Below are 15,890 nucleotides of genomic sequence, written 5' to 3' on the forward strand. Positions count from 1 at the left end.
CCCAATATCTTGCACACACTTAATCATGGATGCTTTAACCGGACCTCCGGAACGAATTATGTAAGTAACCAAAGGTACCACTGTAAATATATTTAAAAATTTTTAAAAAGAAAAAAGAGAAAAGCTCTTGGAACCGGGGGGCGAATCTCATTGGTGCACAATCCGATCAAAATACAGGTCAAGCGAAAAGCGTGGACGAGTCCTTCGCTTCTGCCATACTCACCCTCTCCGGTCCAGCTCAGCCACATCCTCCACTCTCATGCCAAAGATGAAGAGGTTCTCTTCTCCAGCCTCCTCTGCCATCTCAACGTTGGCGCCATCCATCGTCCCAATGGTCAGGGCTCCGTTCAGCATGAATTTCATGTTGCCGGTGCCAGACGCTTCGGTGCCTGCCGTGGAAATCTGCTCTGACAGATCCGTGGCGGGGATCACTGCCAAGAGAGTGCAATTTTAGCCATTCTTGCGGTCCTTTATTACTATTATTATTATTATTATTATTATTATTATTATTATACATTTCTGTCACAGCCAACCATGACGGCTCGCAGCAGGTAATCAGGAAAAAACATGCAGAATCAAACAAGCAACTGTGTTATATGGACATATCAAACCGCCTTGCACACAGAGGAGAGGGAAGGGTGTAGCTCAGTGGGGCAACTGGGGAAAAATGTCCCAGTTTCAAATTCTGTCTCTTTCCAATTTAAAGGCTGAGGGAGAGGAATCTGCGAGATTGCCAAATTGATAAGGTTCAGTACTGAGTTATTTGAAGTTCGACAGCTTCTTCTCCTTCCCAGGCTGAGAGAAAAATGGAGAAAACAGGATATTTATTGGGACAGTGTGATTTCGGCAGCTGCTGCTAAAGTTGCAAACAATGAATCACGGGACAGAGCAATGGAGAACTTCTGAAACAACAATGGGATATTAGCTCCGCCCAAGGCATGATGGAGAACAAGGCATGATGGAGAACAGCAACAACCAGGAAAAGATAGATGTAATATTTTACAAGGACAGGAAGAAACATTACGGACAGAATAACTGCCACTCACAGAAAGAACAAGGATGTAGTTTGAATGCTTCACCTGTAGCTTTATAGATCATTCAATGGAAGTTGTTAAAATTGCAGTTGCTGTACAGTGGTGCCTAGCAAGATGAAATTAATTCATTCCACGAGTTTTTTTGTCTAGCGAATTTTTCGTCTTGCGAAGCACGGTGTTGGAAAAGTTTTGGAAAAGCTTCAAAAATCACCAAAAACCTCAAAAAAGGCTACCACACCGCGTTCTATGAGTTGCTCCTCGAAGTCGAGTCGCAACTGTATTAACGGTGTTAAGAAAAAGGAAACAAACTTGCAAGACGTTTTCGTCTTGCAATGCAAGCCCATAGGGAAATTCGTCTTGCGAAGCAGCTCAAAAACGGAAAACCCTTTCGTCTAGCAAGTTTTTTGTCTTGCGAGGCATTCGTCTTGCGGGGCACCACTGTATAAGGGATTTAATATTATTTTGACTTGAGTGTAATTGAAAGATTTTGGAACACAGAAATAAAGTAAAGCATCAATTCTAGCACGTGGGAAGCTACCTAAATTGTATAATTTGGCATCTGATTTATTGGTATTACTAATTTGGCTTTGTTATAATGAGGCTATTATTGGATTATTGTAATTGAAAACTAATAATAATAATAATAATGATAATGATAAAGGCTGAGGGAGAAGCTGTTAAGAACCTTTTCTGCCCAAGAGACAACTCTGAGTTAGGGCCAATAGCCTGACCTGGTATAACACTGTTTCCTTTTACACATCACTTGGGGAGACAGGCGAACTAATGCCAGTGTACTGGAAGAAGCAAAGATCACCAATGTTGAAGCAATGATTCTTCAGCATCAACTTTGTTGGACTGGTCATGTTGTGCGGATGCCTGATGATCGTCTTCCAAAGCAACTACTCTATTCCGAACTTAAAAATGGAAAGCGTAATGCTGGTGGTCAACAAAAGAGGTTTAAAGACTCTCTCAAGGCAAATCTTTATAAATGTAGTATAAACACCGACACTGGCCTGCGGGCGCTCCAGTTGGAGAACAGCCTTGACCAAAGGTGTCATGGGCTTTGAAGATGCTCAAACTCAGGACGAAGGGGAGAAACGTGCTAAGAGGAAGGCACGCATGGCAAATCCACACTGTGATCAACTCCCGCCCGGAAACCCATGTCCCCACTGTGGAAGGACGTGTGGATCCAGGATTGGCCTCCACAGCCACTTACGGACTGTGGCTTTATGATGGCGTCCGGCACATTCTGCTGCGCACCACTGCGCTCTTGTGCCTAGCTCTCTCTCAGCTTCCCTTCAGCAGAGTCTCCGCAGCAGTAGAAACTGTTGCAGTGTGTGTGTAATAAATCAGACTGTACGCAGGCTTGTTGCTTATCTCCAACAGTCTTTAATCGTGTAGCAAAACATCTTAAATCAGCCCGGCGAAAGAGCGCACATCTTTCACCTCTCGGTCAAAACCGAAAGAGAACTCACACACAGAGAACATTCCCGTATGTGAACATAACCACGCCTCAGAATGTGAGACGTCACTCAGAACTGTTTAACCCTGTAAGTTCTGATTCTCTTCACACGGACTCTTTGTTAAAACCGTGTTTATGGAAGACAATCTTACTTGGCTATGACTGATCGCCAAAGAAGAAGAAGAAGAAGACGAAGAAGGTGTTTGAGTAGGACCTGGGAGAGACAAGGGTTCAAATCCGCGTTCAGCTATCAATCTCACTGGGCGACCTCGGGCCAGTGGTTGCCTCTTAGCCTAACCTACACCACAAGGTTGTTGTGGATATTAAATGAGGAGGGGGACACCCATGTATGCCACCTTCAGCTCCTTGGAGAAAAAGGTGGGATGATAAATGTAATCCATCAAATGTTTAAGGTCTGTTAATGAAGCTCTACTGCAAGCCCTCTGCCATGTGAAGACTGGATTCCGCAAAAAGCAATGGACCCAAGTAAGTCGTTGTCATCAATTTAAATGGTTCTTCTCTGAGCAGAACTTAGTTGGATACAACCCAGTGGGCCCCAGAGCCCTCTCCCTTCCTTCAGTTTCCAGCAATTGGCGTTCAGTTGGAGTTGAACACTATTCTAGAGGACCACAGATATGTGCTCCTGCCCCCAACATTTTAGCCAAAGGAAGAGGGACCCACCAAGAACAGGAAAAATGTCGTAGGGAATGCCAGTGAGGCACAAGTGCGGTCTGAAACACATTTTGACTCTTAGGCACATTTGCCAGGAGAAATGATTCAAGGCTTTTAGACGCCAGCTCTTGCCAGCGACGGACGATGCTGGCCTTACCTTTCTCGGCCAAGGAGACTCTGTAGTTTTCCAGGAAGATGACCTTCAGCTTGTTCCCCACCACAGGGTCGTTGTTGACCACGTGGCCGACGGCGGTGATGAGCTTGATGATCATTTTGGCCATGTGGTAGCCAGGAGCAGCCTGGAAGGAGGGCAGAAAAACAAGCGCTTAGAAGGAACAGTGGCAGCTGGTGTAGTGATCAGGTGGGATTGCTATGAGGAATTATAACAGATATAGATATAGCTCTCTATATTGGACAAACAGGCCAAACCTTACGCCAAAGAATAAACGGACATAAATCTGACATCAAGAATCACATAACAGAGAAACCAGTAGGAGAACACTTCAATCTCCCAGGACATTCTATACAAGATCTCAAAGTAGCTGTTTTACTACAAAGGAATTTCAGAAATAGACTGGAAAGAGAAGCTGCTGAATTGCAACTCATTACCAAACTTAAAACCATGGAGAGACCTGGTCTGAACAAAGACATTGGATTCTTATCTCATTATACATGACTAAGCCATTTTCACCTTCTCACCCCTTGCCTTTTCCTGCAAGACCTATTACAGTCGTTAAGAGTCGTCAACAGGCTCATCTCAGCTATCTGCCAATCTCCCATTCCCACCACCCTTCTGAGTAATACCCCTCCCCACCTTCTCACTATATAGAAGGATCTGGCAACTTCTGTTTCAGTGTATCTGAAGAAGTGTGCATGCACACGAAAGCTCATACCAAGAACTAACTTAGTTGGTCTTTAAGGTGCTACTGGAAGGAATTTTTTTATTTTGACTATGGCAGACCAACACGGCTACCTATCTGTAACAGATATAGAGTAAGCCATCTGTGTCAGCAATGAAAGCATTGCGTTGTCTGGGTTTCAACTATTTTGATATGATTCTTGATCAATCCACACCTCTGCATCCCTGTTCCATCTCTCTTTCTTCACAAGTCACGTACTCACTTAGACAGGCAGGCGTCCTGGGTCCTCAAAGACAGTGGGCAGTTTCTTTGCTGTAGCTTTTCTGATATGTTAATCTTAGGATGTTAATCTTAGGGCCAGGAAACAGGTTTCACATAAAGGTGATAAAGATTGCTGTTCTCCTGGTCATCCTTCTTATCATGTGTATTGATTGTTTATGACCTCCGGGGTTGGTGAACGCACTCCTTTGTAGTTTTCATTCATTTACCCCCAAAGTATGCATGCTTAACTAGTGTTTGTGGTTTAACTTTGTCCCCACATGGGGTTTGTTGAAATGCTCAGAAGAAATCTGATTGGTTCTTACGAACACTCTGTAAAAAGCTCTTTTGTGAATAAAACGACCTGGGCCAGGGGCTGGGGGGAGAGATTATTATGCGCACCCTTCCCAGAGTCTTGCTGGTTCAAGCCTCTGTGTGTATTCTTATTAATCAGAGTTCAATCCTTCCTTTACTTTGGAAACGCCTCAAGCTGGACATCCTTGCACTTCCCTTTAGCCTCCTGAAACCGGAACCCTCCAGATGCCTTCTAGATGTATTTTTTGTTGTTGTTTAAGCAGACTTTTCAGCTGCAGAAATTCCCCATCAACACCTCACACTCTCCTTTTGTGGTGGTGGTGGGTGGTCACGACAGAAGTACATGAAATTATGCTTTAGGGAGGCGTTTTTCTCATTCTCCCGTAACACTAGCACTCTGGATGGGTAGTAGCATCAGGAGAGGTGAAGAAATGTATTCCTCCACACAGGGCTTAATTATTCATCGGTGGAACTCCCTCCCACAAGATGTGGTATGTTGGCCACTGACAAATGCAAGGAAGGCAGGCAGGCAGGCACTTCCAAGGGCAGCCCAAAAGGGGCACCGTAGTAGATCCTAGTCTGTCCCTTCTCGAAATGTGCAGCACAAATCCATCGCTTACTTTGCCACCAATGATCACCGTCCGGGGCACAAACAGCTTCATGGGGTCTCGCTTGATGCCTGTGGGAGAGAAAGGAGAACACAAAATGAGAGCCAGTGTGGTGTAGTGGTTAAGAGTGGTAGACGCGTAATCTGGTGAACCAGGTTCGCTTCCCCGCTCCTCCACATGCAGCTGCTGGGTGACCTTGGGCCAGTCACACTTCTCTGAAGTCTCTCAGCCCCACTCACCTCACAGAGTGTGTTTTTTTTTTGTGGGGGAGGAAGGGAAAGGAAAATGTTAGCTGCTTTGAGACTCAAGAAGGCTGATCGCGAAATAATTGATGCTTTTGAATTATGGGGCTGGAGACTCTTGAGAGTCCCATGGACTGCAAGAAGATCAGACCTCTCCATTCTGAAGGAAATCAGCCCTGAGTGCTCACTGGAAGGACAGATCGTGAAGCTGAGGCTCCAATATTTTGGCCACCTCATGAGAAGAGAAGACTCCCTGGAAAAGACCCTGATGTTGGGAAAGATGGAGGGCACAAGGAGAAAGGGGACGACAGAGGACGAGATGGTTGGACAGTGTTCTCGGAGCTACCAGCATGAGTTTGACCAAACTGCGGGAGGCAGTGGAAGACAGGAGTGCCTGGCGTGCTCTGGTCCAGGGGGTCACGAAGAGTCGGACACGACTAAACGACTAATCAACAACAACAAAAGGGGAGTGAAAGGCGGGATATCAAATCCAAACTCCTCCTCTTCTTCTTCTTTTCCACCAAGATACCTAGGAGGTGAGGCTGTCGCTGCCTACTAACCACGAATGCCCAGGATGCCCAGCTGCCCCCGTGCCCTTACTCACGGTTGTACATGGTGATGATGTGCAGGCAGTTCATGAGCTGCCGCTTGTATTCGTGGATCCTCTTGACCTGGACGTCAAACATGGAAGCCGGGTTGATCTTCACCTTGTATTCCTTCTCCAAATACTGGGCAAACTTGACCTTGTTCTCCTGAGAGGGCAGAGGGAAGGTGCAATCGCTCAAAGCAGCAGCAAATATAACCAGCAAGGCATGGTCTGAGGGCACTGGATGCAGCCGCCCCCTGCCTAATGCCGTTCCCGGGACGTCCTTTTTATTGCGCATTAATGATGCTCTGCGTTCATGACAATATTGGCGCAGTTAGACACAACCCTCCTTTTCAACACCGTTTGCACCTGCAAATGTTTCAGAGCCAACATACACTTCCTTTCCCAACCGGGGTCTGTCCCTCAATCTCCTGCCGAAATCCCGCAACTTTTCATAGCACAGAGGTTTCCTGGGGCTTTCCGTCCTGTTTTGCTGCCATGTAATGCAAGGCTGCCCCCCTGAAGGTAACATTTGGGGGAAGCACCGCAGAGCGAAGAGAGTGGAATCGTGTGTGAACAGTGCCGTATTTACGTATAAGCTAAACAAGCTCTAGCTTAGGGCCCCACTCTCTTGGGGGCCCCAAAAAAATTTAAAGGGAAAAAAATACCTGGATGTACATTTCCAAAATATAAGATGAAAAACAAATAAAATAAAACCTACCTACAGCAACAGTGTTTTGTGTTGTGTAGGCTCCTGTGATGTAAGTCATGGGCCCCGCCTGCTAGCCTGCTCCCTAAAATATCACTGCTTTCCTACTTTTTTATATATAGGGTGCCTACATTCTGCATGGACTGGTTGCACAGCAACATGTGCAACCTATTAGGTCCATCAATTGCCATGTAGCACATACTCAACACAAAAACAGCGACAATTTGTTGTTGACAAAGGACAGCTGGATATACAAAGAGCCGCATTACCTTCAGTAGCTTAGGGCCTCATCAAACCTAAATCTGGCCCTATGTGCAAACAATCCAGTACAGTGGTACCTCAGGTTACATATGCTTCAGGTTACATACGCTTCAGGTTACGTACTCCGCTAACCCAGAAATAGTGCTTCAGGTTAAGAACTTTGCTTCAGGTTGAGAACAGAAATTGTGCTCCGGCGGTGCGGCAGCAGCAGGAGGCCCCATTAGCTAAAGTGGTGCGTCAGGTTAAGAACAGTTTCAGGTTAAGAACGGACCTCCAGAACAAATGAAGTACTTAACCCGAGGTACAAACCCACCACTAATGTACTACTGTATCGTTTTCAGTTTTAAACTGTGTGTCTGTTTGCCATCCTGAGCAAACGGGCTCTTTGTAGGGAAAGGTGGGAGATAAATGCAACAATCACTTTTTCCCACATTTACTGACATTATTATTACTTCCAAATGTTTTTAATATGGTGCTTCATAGAGTTCGTTTGGCATCTTGTGAGCCAACTTTGAGCACTACTGTGGAAAAGTGGAACGCAAGTAAACTGATGGTGACGCTGCTGGCAAGTATCGAGGGCCGTGTGGCCACACACACACACACACACACACACACACCGGCCACCACGTTTGCTTGACGTGAAGTCCAGCGTCTCCCAGGAATCTCGGGAGCAGAATCCTGCCTCCTCTCCAGCTGCAGCGTTGACAAGAAGACGCCCAGCTCCTCCACCCGCTTACCTGTTTGACTTTGGACACTTCCCGGATGAAAAGCTCATCGTTGGCAAACCGGTGTAGCTTCGTCAGCTGGCTCAGGTCCTTGACATACTCCTCTCCTATTTTCTGTAAAAGAGAAGCGGGGGGCTTGAGGCATCCAGACCACAAGCAGCCTTTCCGAGGTATTTGCTCACCTCCCTAAAAAAGACTTTTTTCTGCCTCTTACCACGCCAGCCTTACATGTGCCCACCTGACCACTTCGATTGGCACCACTACAGGCGTCGCAAAACACCCGTTCTGCATTTGTAAGAACTTGATAGTTTAGTGCGGCAGAACTTTGCAACTCCCTGTCTATTGAAATCAAGCAGGTGCCTTCACTGTGCTCTTTTCGGTGCCTTCTAAAAACATTCCTGTTTAGACAAACCTACTCATCACATGCTTAGAAATCTGAGGTTGTCTGGACCTCTTCTAGCATTTTAACTTTTGTATGTTTTGAAGTAGGATTGTGAATTTTCCTTGATTTTACTGTGGACAAGCAACCGTTTTTAATCCACAGCATTAGCTATAATCTTTAGTAAATCTTTTGTAAACTGTTTTGAGGTTGTTGCTTTTCTGAATCACACAATATATTAGTTTTATGAATGAAATGCATAAATAAATAAATAAATAAATAAATATTTTTAAAAACAGCATGCCTCTGTTTCCCCATGAAAATGGTAGGCAAAGCCCCCAAATTTCATCACTTTGCAACTGTGGTTTTCTGGGTTAAGGGGGCTGCAGACCATTTTTTCCTGGAACCAAATGACGCAGAAATGAGCTCTGAATGCATGCTATATTCCAGAATAGAAGTGCCTTTTGCATCATGTGAAAGTTCAAATACAACGTGGAAATTAACAGGGAAAGGGAATAAGCTGCTGCACAGAAGCAGCCTTATTGCTGTCCAAGGTACATCAGGACACGATCCGCCTTGATGGAAACGGTGCAATTTCTGCCAGAGCAAAGTCAACTGCAGGTGGGCTGCGTACCTCTGCAATTAACTCTGCGAGTCCCGGGTTGCAAAGCAGGAGCCACCGCCGAGGGGTGATGCCGTTGGTTTTATTCTGAAACTTCTCTGGCTCCACCTCTGCAAAGTCCTTGAACCTGCGCAGGAAGGAAGGTCTCAGTTCAGTGGCTGGGGAAACCCAGCCAGATGTGTGGGGTAGAAATAATAAATTCTTATTGTTATATCATCAAGATTTCTTGGCTAACAATGCATCATAACAAGAGTCTTTTGCCGGATCGGGCCAACCATTTTGTCCAGCATCCTGTTTGAACAGTGGCCAATCAAATGCCCCAAAGCGAAACTCACGAGCAGGACTTACCGTATTTTTCGCTCTATAGGACACACTTCTTCCCCTCCAAAAATTAAGGGGAAATGTGTGTGCGTCCTATGGAGCGAATGCAGGCTCCTTGGCTTCAGCGATAGCAACACAAAGCTCCCTCTGCGCTCCAGAGGCTTTGCGTTGCTTTCACTGAAGCCTGGAGAGCGAGAGGGGTCGGTGTGCACCGACCCCTCTTGCTCTCCAGGCTTCAGGGATAGGCGCCTGAAGCCTTTGGAGCGCAGCGGGAACTCGCGCTGCACTCCGAAGGCTTCAGGTTCCTTTTGCTGTAGACAGGAGAGCAAGACTCTCCTGGCTTCAGCAGAGAGGAAGAGCTGTGCAGCGCCCCTTCAGCGTGTCAGCATCGCCCTAGAGCCAGTGCACCAACTGGACTCATGTACCTCAACCCCGACTGGGCTAGGCGAGCTGGGAAGCACCGCCAGAGACCTCCTTCTCACAGGAACAGGTCACAGTGCTGTGGACTCACAGCTTAGAGCTGAGAGCACCGGATTCACTGTCTCAATAATACAGTCGTTGCGCAGCAGAGTTTTGCAGAGTCTTGCAGAGTATAAACCACTCGGAGAGCAGCTCTGTAGAATATCTTCCTTTTATTCTGTAACTACAACTATGATACAAAACTATATACAGAGCTGGATATTCTAAGCATAAATCAATGCTACACTGAGAGTCTGCAGCTGCACTTAGCAGCAATCTTATCTCTAGGATCTCCAACACTCTCACTTTCTCCGATACACTGACTGACTGCCTCTATCTCACACACACAGAGAGATGTTGCTGGGCAGAATAAGTAGATAGGCAGGACACGCCTCCCCCTCGCTGGAGAGTCAGCAGAGACCATCAGGAGATCATCAGGAGATTCTTGGGTATGGGAGGGGTGAAATCTCCTCATTGCGAAGCGGGAGGAGAAATGGAAGGGGCTCCGTTTCCCCTGCCGCTTGGCTGAAGGGGCGCTGAGCAGAGAGGGGGAGAATTCCACCCCCTTTTCTCCCCCTCCTATGGTCCGGTGCGTCCTACAGAGCGAAAAATATGGTAAGTGCAACAGCACCTCCCTTCACTTCATTGTCCTACTGTACAGCTGGGGGACCCCCAATGGAAGAAGGCTCAGAGCCCGGGGAGTGGGAGTGGTGGAACGACATTGAGTAGTCAGAGGGAGAAGACTGAGAAGAGGAGGTGTTGGAAGATGAAGGGTTAACAAGGCTTGGTGAGCTGGGAGAGTCTGTGGCAGAGAGAAGTCCAGAACTCGAAGCGGAAGCAGGAGAGAGGGAGGCAGAGAGGAGTCAAGCTGGTGAAGAAGTCAGGGTGTCTGCCCCTCCTGCTGCAACACTCTTTCCTCCCTTCTGATCTCACAGGACCAGGAGAGGTGTGAAGCAGGAGGAGCAAAGACAGGTACGTTGGCATAGTCTCAGATGGCTTGGGAAGGAGCCAGGAGAGGAGGTGACTTAGGCAGTTGTGGGAAGGTGGGGACCTGGCCTCCACAAATGCTTCATAGAATCATAGAATCATAGAGTTGGAAGAGACCACAAGGACCATCGAGTCCAACCCCCTGCCAAGCAGGAAACACCATCAGAGCACTCCTGACATATGGTTGTCAAGCCTCTGCTTAAAGGCCTCCAAAGCAGGAGACTCCACCACACTCCTTGGCAGCAAATTCCACTGTCGAACAGCTCTTACTGTCAGGAAGTTCTTCCTAATGTTTAGGTGGAATCTTCTTTCTTGTAGTTTGGATCCATTGCTCCGTGTCCGCTTCTCTGGAGCAGCAGAAAACAACCTTTCTCCCTCCTCTATGTGACATCCTTTTATATATTTGAACATGGCTATCATATCACCCCTTAACCTCCTCTTCTCCAGGCTAAACATGCCCAGCTCCCTTAGCCGTTCCTCATAAGGCATCGTTTCCAGGCCTTTGACCATTTTGGTTGCCCTCCTCTGGACACGTTCCAGTTTGTCAGTGTCCTTCTTGAACTGTGGTGCCCAGAACTGGACACAGTACTCCAGGTGAGGTCTGACCAGAGCATAATACAGTGGCACTATTACTTCCCTTGATCTAGATGCTATACTCCTATTGATGCAGCCCAGAATTGCATTGGCTTTTTAAGCTTTTTTTAGGCTTCATAGGGGGCAGAGCTATTGAGAAGTGTGCTTATTAGGCCTGGCACTCCGGAGCAGACCTTGTTTCTTCTAATAAAGAGTTAAAGTGCTCCATGTGATTTATTGCTGGCTCACTCCTGACAACAGACTTATTCTGCGTGTATGTGCTTAAAATTCTCTTATAGCAGTCCAAGTTGACTATTGCTACATCTTTTTGAATTATGGTGCTGGTGCTGGAGGAGACTCTTGAGAGTCCCATGGACTGCAAGAAGATCCAACCTCTCCATTCTGAAGGAAATCAGCCCTGAGTGCTCACTGGAAGGACAGATCGTGAAGCTGAGGCTCCAAGACTTTGGCCACCTCATGAGAAGACTCCCTGGAAAAGACCCTGATGCTGGGAAAGATGGAGGGCACAAGGAGAAGGGGACGACAGAGGACGAGATGGTTGGACAGTGTTCTCGAAGCTACAAACATGAGTCTGACCAAACTGGGGGAGGCAGTAGAAGACAGAAGTGCCTGGCGTGCTCTGGTCCATGGGGTCAGGAAGAGGCGGACACGACTAAGCGACTAAACAACAACAACAACATCTTATAGGAAACACAGTGAGTGTGTGTGTGTGTGTACACTATTTTGGGGCTGCGATTTCACAGTGATTTACTTTTTTATCGCCAATTTTATTGGTCTTTGCATTGCACAACGGGTCTACTTTCTGTTTTCTTGTGCTCTGGTTCTGAGGAAGAACACCAGATGAAAGGGAGATGATTACAGAAGTTCCTATGAAGTACAAAACAGAAACAAAAACCGCCAGACTAAAAATGGGAAGGAAACCACAATACCGTAACTGTCAAGGTACTGACTACAAAGAAACAGTGACCAAGAGAAGGTGGAAGGAGAGAGGGAAATGTTCTGGGGGAAGCCGACCTTTCTCCACAGGGGATGGCTGCAGACATTTCCTCTTGCCCGCTCCCACAATCTGCACGTGCTCAGGAGCTCTAGAGCTCTGTCTTCAACCACCACCCAACTGGCCCAGTGGCAAAGCACCCAGAAGCCCACCTTGGATCTAAACCCTAGTTCCAGATTTTTTCCCACGCCCACCCACTTGGGCCCCGCGGAAATGCCCGCCCGTACTCACACTTGCGACTTGATGATTTCTGAGTGGATCTTGGCGACTCCGTTGACGGCATGCGAGCCCACAATGCACAGGTGTGCCATGTTGATGCGCTTCATGCCTTCCTCTTCGATCAAGGACATCCGCCGGAGGCGGTCAACGTCCTTTGGAAACATGGCTGCGATTCTCTGAGCAGAGACAAGGAGGGCAAGATGGCTCAGGCACTCACATCACTCCAAAAGGATGCCGGAAGACGCCCAACCCAGTTTCGAAGCTCCCTGGAGAGCCCTCCACCTGACAGCAGAACCTTGAGCTTGAAAGGGGGGAGTCACAGAACTAGTATTTCTGCATTGCAGAGGGCAGGACTGTTAGGATTCTTTCCCCGTGTTGCAGTCATGGGATTGTTTATATCACATGACGGTGTATGTTTTCATTCCACATTGTGGGAAGTGATGGAGACAGGATGTTTTTATTACTGTGTTTCCGTGCTGTAGGATTTTTGTCCTTTGATCTTTCCCCCCATTTTATGGTGATGAGGAAGGAGCTGAGTTAGCATGCTCCAAGTGTAAAGGTAAAGGGACCCCAGACCACTAGGTCCAGTCGTGGCCGACTCTGGGGTTGCGGCGCTCATCTCACTTTATTGGCCGAGGGAGCCGGCGTACAGCTTCCGGGTCATGTGGCCAGTATGACTAAGCCACTTCTGGCGAACCAGAGCAGCGCACGGAAATGACGTTTACCTTCCCGCCAGTGTGGTACCTATTTATCTACTTGCACTTTGACGTGCTTTCGAACTGCTAGGTTGGCAGGAGCTGGGACCGAGCAACGGGAGCTCACCCTGTCGTGGGGATTCGAACCGCCGACCTTCTGATCGGCATTATATGTAAATAAAGTAGTTTAGCCAAAATGCTGTGCTACTGAGTCTGTTACGTTGACTGCCCATACTCTGCTGTTCCTGAAGTGTGCTGATGCCTCTAAGGCATCAGTCGCTGTGATGTTTGGGCTGGAGAAAGACTTTGAGTCTCCTGAACAACCGAACAGGAGGGAGAGAACATGCCAGCTGGGCATGTCTCTCTGCCGGATTCCTACTCGTGTGTAGGACCTCCTGACAAGGACTAGATGGGGGTCCCTCCCAACCCTACAATTCTAAGATTCTGTTCCCTGATTTGTATATTTTTTAGTTTGTGGGTTTCTTCCCCTTTATTTTATTAATTCATTCCTATGCCACCCTCTCAAAATATCAGGGCATTGCATACAACACTTTGTATACAATGAAACATAATATGCCATTGAAAACCAGTACAAAATGAACATTAAAATAATTGTCTAATAATAAGAAAAAGGTTTTAAACCACGGCATAGGCCAGCTGGCATAAAAAGGGACAACTGGAAGTCCAATAGTGAGGGCGGCTGCCGATTGTTGGCTAGGCCAGTATCCCACAGATAGGCAACACAAAATCCCCGACTTTTGTCAACACACAGGGAGATTTAACAGCGCTCTTCCGGATGATCTCAGAGATTGGGCTGGGATATAAGGGCTCAGGTGGTCCTTAAAGTATCCTGGACCTAAGTTGTTCAGGGCTTTATATATCAACTCAAGGTGCCACAGCAAGACTGTACTGACTCGTACTGATGGGAGTTGTAGTCTTAAACACCGGGAAGGCACCAGGTTGAGGAAAGGTTGTATTAGCGCGGGCATAGGCAACCTAAGGCCCAGGGGCTGGAAGCAGCCCATGGGAGTCGCTTAACCAGCCCATGGAGCCCCGCCACCAGCTCGGGGACCCCCGCCGCCCGGCTCCCGTGCACCGCACTAAACCGGCGCGGAATGGAGCAGGGACCGCCTTCCGCGAAGCTGGGCAGCCTCCCATTGGCTGAGAGCCAGTGTGGTGTAGTGGTTAAGAGCGGTAGTTACGTAATCTGGGGAACCGGGTTCATGTCTCCGCTCCTCCACATGCAGCTGCTGGGTGACCTTGGGCCAGTCACACTTCTTTGAAGTCTCTCAGCCCCACTCACCTCACAGAGTGTTTGTTGTGGGGGAGGAAGGGAAAGGAGAATGTTAGCCGCTTTGAGACTCCTTAAAGGGAGTGAAAGGCGGGATATCAAATCCAAACTCTTCTTCTTCTTCTTCTTCTAGCCAATGGGAAGCCGTGCATGCCTCCTCCGTGCCGGAAATCGCGTCTGCACATGTGCAGACACCGAAACTGCGCTCATGCGCACTCACGCGATCTCCGTGGGAGTTAAGGGGCCCATGGCAGGTAAACCTTGCTGACCCCTGCATTAGAGTGAGGGCAGGAAGCATGGCCCTCACTCCGACTTGGCTTCTGTTCTCCTTGGTTACACCTGATGATGCCTGAAGCCAAATCGGAGGGAGGGCAAGCCCTTTTTGCACTCCTCTCTGGCACCCTGTGGGCAAGAGCAAAGCCAATCCTGGAATCCAGTGAGCCACTGGGGCGTGCGAGCTCTGCCCTAGGCAAGCAGGGCAAAAACATCTGCACCATTAAATGGCTCTCTGGGAAATCAATTCCGCTGCCCCCCAAATCACGGCACTGGGCTTGAAAAGCAGAAGCGGGAACCACCGCGACACAGCCCTGCTTACGTCCAGGTGTCTCTGGTTGATTTCATAGATGATCTGCAGGTGTCTCGGCAGAAGTTTCTCCACCAGCTCCACCGGCCAGCGCTCAAGGGCTTCGGGGAGAACCGTGTGGTTCGTGTAGGCGAAAGTCCGCGTGGTGATGTCCCAGGCCTAGGATTTGTGAGAGTGAGAGAAGGACAGTGAGCAGGGCAAGGAAAGGAAGCAGAAGGCTGAAGTAGCTGTTGCAGGAATTTATGTATAGGTTGGGGGGGGGGTTTGCCCCTCCAGCAGATACCATGCACCTGCAGCCCACTACCAAAACCAGCACAATCGCTTTTGTGACTTTTGTGATTTGTCCCCACAAAACACTTCATCACAGTTTCTTCCTATCTATTCAAAGGGCCTTTGCTGCACGATACCAAATGTAAGAATTCACTGATAAAAGTATCTATGTACCGGCTCACTAGGAAAACTTCAGAAATTCATCTAGACATGTGAGCTCAGCTATTCAGCAGCCCCTCTGCCTGAGTAATAATCCCTGGCATCCTGATACCTGAGTGCCAGACAGGTAGCCATTCCAGAAATAACAAACCCAGATGAGGACAAGAGGGTGTGATTAACTTGGCTGGAAAACAGGGAAATGTAAAGATCTCTTTTGTTCCACTTGATAGGTGTTTGGTGGAGGGCAAGGAGAACCATGGGGCAGGGTCCAGGATGCTCAGATTACTGCCACCAGACCTCCCCTTTCATGATGTAACCGTGATGTATGAGTGATGTAGTTTGGGGGGGCATGGGGATTAGCAGCTAACAAAAGTTTGAGGGCTCTTTTGTTCGGGGCTTCCATCTTGTTCCACCTGGTGGCAGGTGAGAGTCCTGTCACGACAGTCTTCAATAAAGACCAAGCCGACTGGCTGCTGTTTTGCTCTGGTATTCCTGTCTGGGGTCCTTGTTTTCTTGTCCAAGGCAGCCCTCAGATTTCTCTGTTAACAAGCTCCGTGGCAGAGTATCTGCTTTGCATTGAGAAGG

The 15,890-nt window shown here is 47.9% G+C and overlaps 1 protein-coding gene across 1 annotated transcript in view; it reads right to left on the bottom strand.

Moving 5' to 3' along the window:
- PYGL (glycogen phosphorylase L) overlaps positions 1-15,890 on the bottom strand; it is a 60,769-nt gene that overhangs the window by 8,011 nt on the left and 36,868 nt on the right. Inside the window, exons 11-18 of the mRNA XM_083514772.1 lie at positions 14,889-15,035; positions 12,320-12,483; positions 8,746-8,860; positions 7,745-7,846; positions 6,056-6,203; positions 5,222-5,280; positions 3,326-3,467; positions 224-431 (exon numbers count right to left, since the gene is read on the bottom strand). Of these exons, the coding sequence (XP_083370898.1) occupies positions 224-431; positions 3,326-3,467; positions 5,222-5,280; positions 6,056-6,203; positions 7,745-7,846; positions 8,746-8,860; positions 12,320-12,483; positions 14,889-15,035 (1,085 nt within the window). The remainder of the gene's footprint in view (positions 1-223; positions 432-3,325; positions 3,468-5,221; positions 5,281-6,055; positions 6,204-7,744; positions 7,847-8,745; positions 8,861-12,319; positions 12,484-14,888; positions 15,036-15,890) is intronic.

Source organism: Podarcis liolepis (assembly GCF_965112155.1).
Source record: "Podarcis liolepis genome assembly, chromosome: 1".
NCBI classification, from domain to species: Eukaryota; Metazoa; Chordata; class Lepidosauria; order Squamata; family Lacertidae; genus Podarcis; species Podarcis liolepis.